We start from the raw sequence: 13406 nt of genomic DNA on the forward strand, positions 1-13406 counted from the left end.
ATAAAATGAAATTGCCACCTTGGAACGCTGACAATATAAAGACACAAAGTGGTACCATGCACTTAGAAAAGTGAGAGTGGCTTATAGTCTGAACATTCTTGCTGGTGAGCTGCACAGCAGAGGTGGATTTTTAGAGGTGATTGAAAGGAGGAAGGAGGGTGCTCGGCTTACAGGAATCTGTTTCATTCACAAGGGGTGGCAGGAAAGAAGGCTCAAATACAGCAGTGGGAGAAGAAACAAACGGAGCAGTAAAGAGAACAACTCCTTAGGCAATGGAACAGCTTGTGGGAGGAAATGAGGGCAGAGGTATAGGCAAGAGTAGAGTTGTGTAGAGTTTTGAAAGCAAGGAGATTGTTTTTCTGCGGGCAGGAGAGGAAAACCATTACAGACTAATGTGACTATCGAAGGTTCAAATCATCTGACGTTTCATAAAATTAAACATTCTATTTCTGATTTTCACAGGAAGATGACAAAGCTCTCAGAAATATTGTTCTGAGGTAGCTAGCATGACCACAGCTAATGTAACACAATGGCAAAGTGTGTCATGTCACTGTCAAAGGGCTAGTCTAGAGGAGAGCAGCTTGCTGAGGCTACTAGCCACAGAGTTGCTCAAGCAGTAGAAGTCTTTTGCTGTAGTGCTGCAAGACCTTAGGTTCAAATCCTGCTTATAACTCATGCAGTAGCTTGTTCCACTAGAGACATAGAAAGCTGAGCCTAGTGGCATAAGCCACCATCTGTATCTGTGGTGGTGGTGGTGGTACGGTCTCTAGTGCTACAGCATGTATTCTATGTCAAGTCTGGAGACTTTCAGCATTGCCCTAATACCACATCTCATGAATTTTCAGCTGCAACCTAACTTCCTTGTACAATAAAGTACCTTATAGAAATACTGCATCTGCAGTGCAAACCCAAGAAATTATGGTGAACTCCAAAATCTATCGAATCTGTCGATGGCATCTTGGAAGTGCCCATCACTATATTTGAGCACCATTATGTTTCACAGATTCCCAAGAAACAATTGAAGTTTCTGATACTAAGAGTAAGTTGTCAAAAAATGTTACGTTTTACAGTGTGTACAACTTATCTGAAAGAAGAAACAAGGTTATACATAGACTATGTAAGTCTATGTGAATGGTACCTATGATGTGTGTGTATGATGTGCAATTTTGGTATTACTAAAGAAATCACTCTTCTGCACAAACAGTTTGCAAAGCTGAGTCACTGCTATAGATAGGCTTGGAAGGATTAGATTTTTATTGGTAAATTTTGGTAAAACGCTGTTTTCCCTGTGCATGCAATCCAACCAAAATATGACCATCGATGATAATCAAAATCTACAGATAGGCAAAGTAAGAAAAATGCTGCTTGAGAACTTATTAGAGTTTGATGTAAGGGTATTTACTTTTGTATATTTTGACATGTGATGTTGACAACTTTTAAACTTTTTAAATTGCAGTGTCCGTTGTCATTCAATAATCATTGTCTGCCTCACATTGTCTGACACCGCCCCACCCCTTGGAGTTGCCATAGTCAGACTTGGACGCGGAGTTGTACATCTCTAAATGATGCCGGCTCTGGTTGGAGCGGCACCATTCAAGACAGGAGGTGGGGCAGACTGTCCCCATGATGCCTTGGCCAGCTCAGTGACAGATGCCTGCGCAATGGTCCTTTTGGACCCCATGGGCGTACCATCAGACCCAGGGGTCATACTCAAGAAGGTCGCTGTCAGTCACCACAGAAGGACAGGCTCTCCCACCATCTTCCATGGCTCAGGAACCACATCGTGGCACCAAAGCTGGCACCAAAGCCAACACTGAGATCGGGGCCAGTGCCACCCCCAGCGCCAAGTACGAGGTATCGGCATAGGGTGACCCCCATGAGCCGGAGGGACTCGGGGGCTCAGTCCCGGACTGGGCATCATCTTCATCTTCTCCATACGAAGTGGTAGTGGGGACATCAACAGCACCGACTCCTATGGACAACAGAGTTCATCAGGAGCTACTGAGGAGAGTGGCCCAGAACCTGGGTCTTCAAGTGGAGGAGGTGACTGAGGCAACAGATCCTATGGTGGACATTTTGGCACCACTGAAGTTCCTGGGGCTACATACACCAGCCACACAGAGAAAAAAAATTAAACCTCAGCCTCTTCTGCGCTTCTACTTTGCACAATCCAGGCAGGATTACAGCAGGAAGCAGGACAGGAACAATAGGCGAAAGCCACCTCAGCCCCCTTCCAACCAAGGCCATGGTTCAGCGAGGCAGTCCTCTGGTCCTAAGCATACCTTTTGAGGGTGCGCCTGGGGTCAACGCACCAGACCAGATCTCGGAACCTTCTCCCTGTTTCTTGAATCGTCTATCCCACTTCTAAAAAAACAACAAGGAGTCTGGTGGCACCTTAAAGACTAACAGATTTATTTGGGCATAAACTTTCGTGAGTAAAAACCTCACTTCTTCGGATGCATAGAGTGAAAGTTACAGATGCAGGCATTATATACAGACACATGGAGAGCAGGGAGTTACTTCACAAGTGGAGAACCAGTGTTGACAGGGCCAATTCAATCAGGGTGGATGTAGTCCACTCCCAATAATAGATGAGGAGGTGTCAATTCCAGGAGAGGAAAAGCTGCTTCTGTAGTGAGCCAGCCACTCCCAGTCCCTATTCAAGCCCAGATTAATGGTGTTGAATTTGCAAATGAATTTTAGTTCTGCTGTTTCTCTTTGAAGTCTGTTTCTGAAGTTTTTTTGTTCAATGATAGTGACTTTTAAATCTGTAATAGAATGACATGGGAGATTGAAGTGTTCACTTACTGGCTTATGTATGTTACCATTCCTGATGTCCGATTTGTGTCCATTTATTCTTTTGCGGAGGGACTGTCCCGTTTGGCCAATGTACATGGCAGAGGGGCATTGCTGGCACATGATGGCATATATGACATTAGAGGATGTGCAGGTGAATGAGCCCCTGATGGTGTGGCTGATGTGGTTGGGTCCTCTGATGCTGTTGCCAGAGTAGATATGGGGACAGAGTAGGCAACGAGGTTTGCTACAGGGATAGGTTCCTGGGTTGGTGTTTCTGTGGTGTGGTGTGTAGTTGCTGGTGAGTATTTGCTTCAGGTTGGGGAGTTGTCTGTAAGCGAGGACCGGCCCGCCTCCCAAGGTCTGTGAGAGTGAGGGATCATTTTCCAGGATAGGTTGTAGATCGTGGATAATGCGCTGGAGAGGTTTTAGCTGGGGGCTGTATGTGATGGCCAGTGGTGTTCTGTTATTGTCCTTGTTGGGCCTGTCCTGCAGTAAGTGATTTCTGGGTACCCGTCTTGCTCTGTCAATCTGTTTCCTCACTTCCCCAGGTGGGTATTGTAGTTTTACGAATGCATGATAAAGATCTTGTAGGTGTTTGTCTCAGTCTCTGGGCCAAACGGGACAGTCCCTCCGCAAAAGAATAAATGGACACAAATCGGACATCAGGAATGGTAACATACATAAGCCAGTAAGTGAACACTTCAATCTCCCTGGTCATTCTATTACAGATTTAAAAGTCACTATCATTGAACAAAAAAACTTCAGAAACAGACTTCAAAGAGAAACAGCAGAACTAAAATTCATTTGCAAATTCAACACCATTAATCTGGGCTTGAATAAGGACTGGGAGTGGCTGGCTCACTACAGAAGCAGCTTTTCCTCTCCTGGAATTGACACCTCCTCATCTATTATTGGGAGTGGACTACATCCACCCTGATTGAATTGGCCCTGTCAACACTGGTTCTCCACTTGTGAAGTAACTCCCTGCTCTCCATGTGTCTGTATATAATGCCTGCATCTGTAACTTTCACTCTATGCATCCGAAGAAGTGAGGTTTTTACTCACGAAAGCTTATGCCCAAATAAATCTGTTAGTCTTTAAGGTGCCACCAGACTCCTTGTTGTTTTTGTAGATACAGACTAACACGGCTACCCCCTGATACTATCCCACTTCTGTCATGTGTGGGCCCAGATAACTTTAGATCACTGGGTCCTGTGCACGATAGAATTGGGATATTCTCTCCAATTCTGTTCTCTCCCTCCCTCCCAACCCCCTTCTCCATCCCTCTTTAGGGACCCCTCTCATGAGCAGCTTCTAATACAAGAGATGCCCCAAATCTTCTTCATCTTTCTCTCACAAGCTGTCCTACAATATAATCAATAGAAATGTTAGCGTGATGAAGGGAGCAAGGCTTACCCCCAAGTTTTAATTTTCCTTAAACATGGAGCAGTATTTTCATTAATCACTTTTGTTGCCCAATGGATACCTGATCTAAGGGTTTGATCCTGATCTCCCTTACACAAGCATAAATCAGGAGTAATTCAGCTGAAATCAGCACAGTTACACCAGTATAAACAAGATACGAGATCAGAATCAGGCTTTACACCTATAAAGTAGCATCTTTCCCTCAGAATATACAGTGCATTGTATGTATTGGAAATTCAAGCTGTCTTTTTTTCTGTTAGGGCAGTAGTGGTGATTTTTACCAGAACAGCACTTTCTGTGTACTTGTGAATTACATCAGATCCGTAGGATTTGGGGAGAAGAGTTGGGCTAAATAACTTGCAGTGAACACCAGAAAAAAATCAAGATAGTATCAAGGTTTTGTGTGAAAAAGCAGAATCATTTTGCAGATTCAAGCTTGTGTCTGTTGTGTCATTACTCTTTTCCATAAAAATAAAAAAAATTCCTCAAAAAATAGTCAGTGGCTGAAATGACCCCCTTTTTTTTATTGCTGATGAAATTTGACAAGACCTGTGAATGAATTCATTTTATAAGAAAAATATTTAGATATTTGCAATTCTAGTCAGGAGTGGAGTGTTATTAAATAAACTCAGTGCTGGTCAACTGATTGTTAGTGCCCTTCATGAGATGTGTGTCCCTTTTGTAGTAACTCCAGTTAATTCCTCCTGCAGGGCAGTAACACATTGGACTGTGTATTAATTTAAATACCCGTTATTGTGCTGGCCCTGATGTCACCTGCACAGCAAGTGTAAAGAGGGTAACATTTTTCATTTTAATACAAAATTCATGCCTTTGTACTTTTCTCAGGAGGGCTGTTACTGCTCCATTTTAAACTGTGCCGATTGATATATTTTAGTGATTCTGAGCTGGTCTCCTGCATCTAACAGTGCTATTTCTCATTCCCATCAGGTATAAGTTTATCTATTCATGGGGCTGAAAAGCGTGTGCAAATCTATCAGAGGAAAAGTGCAGGAAGCCATCCGCTATCACAGCGTTTGCCTGTGGTTAGGCATTCTTCACTCCCACAAGTCAGAAGGTCAATAAAAATGGAAGCCTCATCTTCTGGATCTAATATACCAGCAGTTACTAATGGAAAAACAAAAATCCATCATGCAGGTAACAAATACCACTTGACAACACTTTTCAGTTTTTCAGTTTGGTTTACAGACTGGCATATGCTATGAATCTTTGTATTCATAATATCAGCTAATGCTTGCATGGAAATCAATAGATTGATGGTCATTCTATCTATTTTTGGTATGCTTGTTCACAACAGTTGTGAGTTCTGTCAGACAAAGCAAGAGTTAGGACAGCTGGCTGATTTATGGGGAATTGGAACTAACAAATCAAGTGTCCTTTTTAAAAAAAAACAAAAAAACCAACAATTACAATATTCCACAGTAATGTCCAATCACTGCCACTTACAGTGCTTTGAACTTTTTTTTATAGAATACTGGTGCATTTTATATTTGATTAACTTAATAAACAATGGGCTGGATTCAACCCTCTGAATTCTGTGTAACTGTGTAACTCAACAATCTGATTTCTTGATTTGATGATCACAGCATGTCATAAATCAGAGTGCAGACTATGGTTTGATTCCTGTGCTAGATTGGAAAAATCTCTAGGACTGAAGGAGTAATTTTAGTATGGATAACTGTATAGTAAAATTAACCTTTTTTTAAGAGGACAGAGTCTCCTAGGCACCATAAAATCCTAGAGGACAACTTGAATACACTCATTGTTAAGCAAATTTCCGGAGCTACTTCTAAAGTATTTTTTTTCTTATTCCAAAGGAATACATGTGGAGATGCCATGTTTAAACATACTTTTGCAGTGCAAATGAAACTTCAGATCTGAATGAATTTAAGATTAGAGCTGCGAAATAATGTGGTTGGATTTTGTGGCTTACACAGCGCAGGATCTCACTGGACTTTCAGTTTTGTTGCATTTAAAAAGGTCATCACTCCCCCCACGTAAATAAATGGGATCTGTTGTCTCAATGACTCGGGATTTATATAGGAAATAAGAGAGTTCCATTGCAAATCTTTGCAGGCTGTATTTACACGATCTTGCAGATTATTTAGTAAATGCAGTAAATTAATTATTTTAAAAATTACAGTGGAGTTAAATACAAAATATGTGTTGTCAGTTGCTATACAATTTGTATTGACTTGAATTTTGGATTACGATATTATTCACAACAGCACAAGTTATGCATATCTTACTAAACATGTGCTAATTAAAATGTTATAGTAACCCACACCATCACATATTTTGCTTATGCCAATTACTTTGTCCATTTCTTAATCTTTTTATTTTTAGCTTCTTTTTTTTTTCTCCTTTGAAGCACATTAGTTGCTATTGGTATAGACAGAACTTCATGACATCCACCTGCAGTATAATGTCAACTGACAGCATTTTAAAAATGTAAAATCATGTTTTGTGAAATACAAATGTTTACATAATTATCATGAACATGTACAGCATGTTATAGTAACAATATTCATTTTTGTAGAGAGGTAGATTATTTATTCAGTCATGAATATGGTTTATGGTTTAATACTAAATAATACATACAGAACAAAAGAAACAAATATTGACACCGATTTAGGAAAGTATTCCTAATGTGATGGATTTCAACATGTCCCCACACGCTTTCCCAAATTGGAGCCATTAGTAGGTGTCAGAATGGTTTTTGGATGACATTTTTCTGCAGACGTTAGCTTCCTATAAAATCATGTAGGGTTAGTTCATCTCTTATTTATGGTGTATATGTTGTTTTTATAAAAGAATTAGCAGCCTGTGTGGGACTCATCTCTTATTTATGGTGTATATGTTGTTTTTATAAAAGAATTAGCAGCCTGTGTGGGACAAACCAATTGTGAGACCTGATCCTATTTGCCCTAAACTTCATTTGAAATTAACTCCCACTGCAGTCAATGGGTGAATATTAGTAAATTGTTTTGTAATTACGACTCCTATCATAGATATCTTAAAATATCATACTTCATTCGGTATTGTGGTAAAACAACGTTGTGATTTAGGGCCTTAAATGTGATTCTATATCAGAAATCAAAATTTGTTTCCCTTTCTAAGTTAAATAACAAAAATCCCACATACATGCAACGTAATTCTAAGAAATATTGATCTGGGATATCTTCTGTAATAAATATTCCCTCCTGAGAGAGAAGATTCATATAAATTTAAAGCATATTTTATTAATTCATATTGAATGACAAATTAAATGTTGCTGTCTTTAGTTCTATAAATATGTACTTAAACACTGTTTGTTTTTTAAAAAAGACAGGTCAGAAATGGGGTGGTGATGGTGAATTGAAAAGGTTCTCACTCTTATTAATAAGAGAATCACAGAAGTTATCAAAAAATAGGACTTTAACGTATTTTGTTCTCAGGTCATCCCCCTGCCATTGCAGGGCTGTTGCCTACATTATATTATTGAATAATTTCTTAAGTCTAATTTTAAATAGCTCAAGCTATTTAAAAGTATCAGAGTGGTAGCCATGTTAGTCTGGATCTGTAAAAAGTAACAGATAGTCCTTTGGCACCTTTAAGACTAACAGATGTATTGGAGCATAAGCTTTCGTGGGTGAATACGTCTGACGAAGCGGGTATTCACTCACGAAAGCTTATGCTCCAATACATCTGTTAGTCTTAAAGGTGCCACAGGACTCTCTGTTGCTTCAAGCAGTTGAGTTTCTTACTCCCCTCAGAGGTAATATTCACCCAGTCATATAGATGTCACCATTAGAGAAGTTTACTTTATATTCAGCCTCAATTTTCTCTTGCTCAAGTAACAAATATTCAGAACATGAAGAGATTCTGATTAAACTGGAAATCTAGAATAGGGCTATGAAACCTTGAAACAGTGGTTCTGACTTTCATTAATCATAGAAATCAGAGCTGAGGTAAAAATCAGACTCTCTTTTATAAAGTGCTAGATCAAAAAGGAATTTGGTTTTCTTCCTCTGACAGTGTCCTGCTACTGTTTTCTACACACAAAGATGCTTATCTTTGTCATTTTGCTTCCTGCCCAGAATGGTACCATTTAATGATTTATCAATAATTATTTTCACTTATTTATTTTGAATAAGACTGAAAGTAACCTAAGTTGTAGTGAAGACAATGATAAATTTCTATATGCAGGGCCGGCTCCAGCATTTCTGCCACCCCAAGCAAAAAAAAAAAAAAAAAGCTGGCGGCAGTTCAGCGGCAGGTCCTTCGCTCCCAGAGGGAGTGAGGGACCTGCCGCCCCCGAATTGCCGCAGGTGCCGCCCCTCTCCCTTGGCCGCCCCAAGCACCTGCTTGTTAAGCTGGTGCCTGGAGCCGGCCCTGTCTATATGTCATCCAGTGGCTGCCTTATCAGACAGCACTTCTTTTTTAGGTTGTCCCATCCCGTCCCCATACATACAATTTTATTTACTAGTGGATAGTACTGCAGCTGCAATTGGATGGTGTCAGGAATGAGGGCCTGCAGCTCGGCCTGGGATCAGCTAGCTAAGGACAGCTGAAACCCCTAATTGGCCAGATCACCTGATTGGCTGAGCAGCATTGCCAGGACAGTTCTTAAGCACAACAGTAGCACTTGGCCACTGGCTGCTCAACACTTATGCCTGCAGCTGTGATTGTGCCATCTTCCTAGGCTTGTTCCAGTCCTGCTCCTCTGCCTGGTTCCTAACTCCATCCATACCCTTGGCTCAGACTCCTGGATCTTGACTCTGGCCCTGGCCACTAGGTTTGACACCCCCACACACGCCCATCCAAGACCATGATAGATCACTTATACTATTGCTCTATGTGTTGCCCACACCACTGAAGTGGCAATATAGCAGGAAGTTTTCTGTAGTATGCCTTGCTTTGTAAAAAGCCCTTTCTCCATTGTGAGGCTTAATAGAGTTACTGCAACAACTATTGACCTAGCAGCAATTTTTCAACTCAGTGCTGAATAAGAAATAGAGAGGTAGTCTTGCTGAGGAGTGTGGCAATGAATCCGCTATTTTAGTAATTGCCCATAAACCTAAACTCTCCCCAATAACTTCTTTCATATAGTTAAAAATTACATTTCTACCAGCTGAGATGTTCTCTGTATAAAATTTCCTTTCCCTCTATGTGGCTGTCCTTGACGCCTCCTCTTCTCACATTCTGCTTCTGCTTCTTCTTGCTCACTTGTGGAGACATGATGTGACACTGGGGATCATTGTTGGGTTCACTGTTAGTTGGCTTTTCTGCTGTACTTGCTTTCTCCTTGTGTTAATACTGAGAGACTTCATCATCATCATCATGTTCCTATTATGCCTCTGACGTTTAGGGCAGTGACGAAGCTCCTCCACTCCTGTCTGTTTCTGGCAAGTCTTTCAGTGGTTCCCCAGCTGTGCCCCAGGTTTTTCAGCTCGGCTTCCACAGCTCTTCACCATGTTGTTTTCAGGCGGCTTCACAAAAAGTTTTATTCATTTAACTAAAGGAGGGAAGTTATGTTGCTCCAATTTAAATTGGTACAAAAATCACACCTTTATTTAAACTGGGGCAATTGATATGTGTAGACAAACCCAGAGAGTATCAGAGGGGTAGCCGTGTTAGTCTGAATCTGTAAAAAGCAACAGAGGGTCCTGTGGCACCTTTAAGACTAACAGAAGTATTGGGAGCATAAGCTTTCGTGGGTAAGAACCTCACTTCTTCAGATGCAAGTAATGGAAATCCATTACCCAGAGAGTAGTTCTGTACAGACTGAGCACAGAGGGAAAGAGCAACAGCAATGGAATAGCCCTGCCACCAAGTACTATATGCAAACTTAGTCATGACTTCTGATGTCACTGCATGCCTTCAAGTGAGGTCAAGAAGCAAACTTTCTGTCTAGAAAAGGAAACAAAGGCTTAAAAGGTGGTGCCCTTTCCCCTAGATCATAATATGAGCATTCATATTGATCTAAATGTTCATTCCTACACTGGATCTGGGATGGGTTGGGGGTTCTGATTTCTGGCAGAACCAAACCACCATCCATAGCCTGTAGTAAAGTACTTCTCAGTCATGGGAAGTGTTGTGTTGTGGTTGATAAGGCATTGGCTTATGAGTCAAAACACAGGGGGGCAGATCCTCAGCTGGCATAAATTGCCATAATTACAGATCTGCCCTCAGGGTTCTCTTCCCAACATTGCCGTTAGTTTTCTATGTGATCTTGGGCAAACCATGCTGTGCTTCTGTTTCTCCATATGCAAAATAAGGACAATAATGCTTATGCACCTTTGTAAAGGGTTTTGATACTTATACAAAATACTAAGTAAGTTCGAAACATTATTATTACTAATCTACTTTGAATTATAGTTCCATTATTTAACACTCATTTCCTTTCAACTATCAAATGGAATATAGAACCTTTTAAAGAACAGTGAACTTTCCCTATGGCTCTAGCATTATGTTAGTCATCAACTGTGTGCTTCTTCTGTCTCTATTTTTAGGTGTTGCTAGTTGCAAGGGGGTTTTTTTGTTTAGTTTTTTTTAGTGTGTGATATGAATCTAAAGAAAAAGAGCAATGCTTAAATAACAGATTATTTGGGGAACTGGAAATCAGATGACTTTCTGATGCTTCTTCATTGTCTTGCTCTCATTCTTACTTAAGTGCCTATCCCTGTGTAAAGGAGTACTTGTGGCACCACAAGTACTCCTGTTCTTCTTTTTGCGGATACAGACTAACACGGCTGTTACTCTGAAACTTATCCCTGTGTAGAGGGCTTAAATGGAAATGAAATGGTACATATGCCTTGTTCTGGCCCTCTGCACAAATGTGCTGAAGTAACAGTTTGGAGATTTTGTACAACTGTAAGGTGAAATTCACCTTTATGCAGAGAGTCAATGCAAGACACATGCACCACTTCAGTTCCATGCAAGCCCTCAAAATAGAGACAGGGATTTAAGTCACATATAAACCTTGTACTGGGGTCTCCTCACAATGGTGAGTTTTGCTCAGAAGATTTCTTCAAGGTTACTGTTTTGAGAGCAATATAATGAGCAAGGATCAAGAAGTCACTGTATTTTTAAGAAAAAATATTGATGAACTTATCAGTTCGTACTCTACTTAAATCAACTATAGGAGATGGACAAAACAGATTTAGAAAAATGTGAGGACCTTATGACACTGAGAGATATAGAACTGTGGATGTTTCACTAGATGTTAATTCTTCTGATCAAAATGGGAGTTACCTCATTTTTATATTAATATCAGAAAATATTGCTGGGAAACATAGATTATCAAAAGTTATTATTAGCAATGGATGAATCTTGTGATTTAGTTGTGGAAATGGATCCAACATCACTGTAATTATGCGCATTCACAAAACAGAACTGGAAATATTTTCTCTGTGAGATTTTCAGTATTTCTTGGGGAGTGGGGTTTGGAGAGTCCAAAAGGACGACAAGCACAGTATATCTTTTAGTGTTACTGCATTTCCATTTACATTCCTGGATGGAATTCAGAAGTGCAGAGGCACTTGAAAATGAGAGTGGGGAAGTATGGGAGATAGAAAAGTTATCCAGACTTTAGTTTTTGTTCAGGCTTGGTTTTTTTCCTGAATCAGATGTTGTATCTCTAAACATTTTGTAAAACCTCAAGACCTATAAGAGATCCTTTGAAAGACACAGCATTTGAAAGAGAAATTTCTCTCCCTTTCTCCTGGAAAAACAAACTTCAAAGTTCTGAAACATTCTAAATTATGCTGTTTGCATTATCCTATCTTTGGGCAGCAAAAACACCAAAGTTGCAGTCAGGGGAGCTTCTGCAGTTCACATACAAGGATCTGTATTCACATTTCATTGCTCCTATTCTATTATTCAATCTCCTCTGGAATTCAGACTAATATGCAATAGGACTCCATTTATGCTACATAAGGAACTCCAGTCTGGGAAATTAGTGTGCCAAAGATGAAAGTTGTTTGATGGTGAATTGTTCTGAGGTAATGACGGGACTGCAGGAGTGGCTGACCTGTCTGCCATGAGATGGAAAGTCAGCTAGTTTTTCTAGCAAAGAAAAGTAATTTGTTAAAAGAGCTGATTGTCTCAGTCTGGTTTCTAGTTGCCGTATCCATATTACATGCAGAAAACTTTTCCCAGTGGTGCTAAGCAGTACCCATTTGGCTGTCTCAGCAGAAGGGTCATGGGCTGGAACAGGCCTAGAAACTAAATTGGCTTTGTATTCCATAGTCATCCCCCTAAGTCAGGGTTAAGGCACTTGTTCGGCAAAAGGAAAAGCTCACATTGCTGTTGGTCATGCTGTACCCTTGTCTTGTCAAGGAATAAATAGGACTTTCCAATCTGTTAATGTGACATATTCTATAGGTACTGTATTTGCCTGTTGAAAACTTATTTTATTGAGGATATATATATAAGAGACCAGTAAATAGGTAAGAAGCCCTTAGTCCAACAGATTCTAAGAATGTTCTGTACACTTTTTGCTTAGTGTCCTATTCATTATTTAAAAATAAGAAAACCCTCACAAACCCAAAGAAAAGTAAATTGTGAATTGGAATTTATTTGATATTCCAAATAGGTAGTTTGGGTACACCCATGTATAAATTCAGAATGATCTGGACAAACTGGAGAAATAGTCTGAAGTAAATAGGATGAAATTAAATAAGGACAAATGCAAAGTACTCCACTTAGGAAGGAGCAATCAGTTGCATACATACGAAACAGGAAATGACTGCCCAGGAAGGAATACTGCAGAAAAGGGCCTGGGGGTCATAGTAGATCACAAGCTAAAGATGTATCAACAGTTAATACTATTGCAAAAAAACCAAACATCATTCTGGAATGTATTAGCAGGAGTGTTGTAAGTAAGACACAAGAAGTAATTCTTCCGCTCTACTCCACGCTGATACGGTCTCAACTGGAGTATTGTGTCCAGTTCTAGGTGCCACATTTTAGGAAAGATGTGGTCAAATTGGAGAAAGTCCAGAGAAGAGCAAAAAAATGATTAATGGTCTAGAAAACATGACCTCTGAGGGAAGATTGAAAAAAATGGGTTTGTTTAGTCTTGCGAAGAAAAAACTGAGGGATGACATAATGTTTTCAGGTACATAAAAGTTTGCTACAAGGAAGAGGAAGGCAAATTGTTCTCATTAACCTCTGAGGAG

At 40.1% G+C, this 13406-nt stretch overlaps 1 protein-coding gene across 1 annotated transcript in view; it reads left to right on the plus strand.

Annotated features, from left to right (window-relative positions):
• Window positions 1-13406, plus strand: part of ANO4 (anoctamin 4) — a 316199-nt gene that overhangs the window by 113950 nt on the left and 188843 nt on the right. The window contains exon 4 of the mRNA XM_054028953.1: window positions 5173-5379. Coding sequence (XP_053884928.1) covers window positions 5173-5379 — 207 coding nt within the window. The remainder of the gene's footprint in view (window positions 1-5172; window positions 5380-13406) is intronic.

This window comes from Malaclemys terrapin, chromosome 1 (assembly GCF_027887155.1).
Source record: "Malaclemys terrapin pileata isolate rMalTer1 chromosome 1, rMalTer1.hap1, whole genome shotgun sequence".
NCBI lineage: Eukaryota > Metazoa > Chordata > Testudines > Emydidae > Malaclemys > Malaclemys terrapin.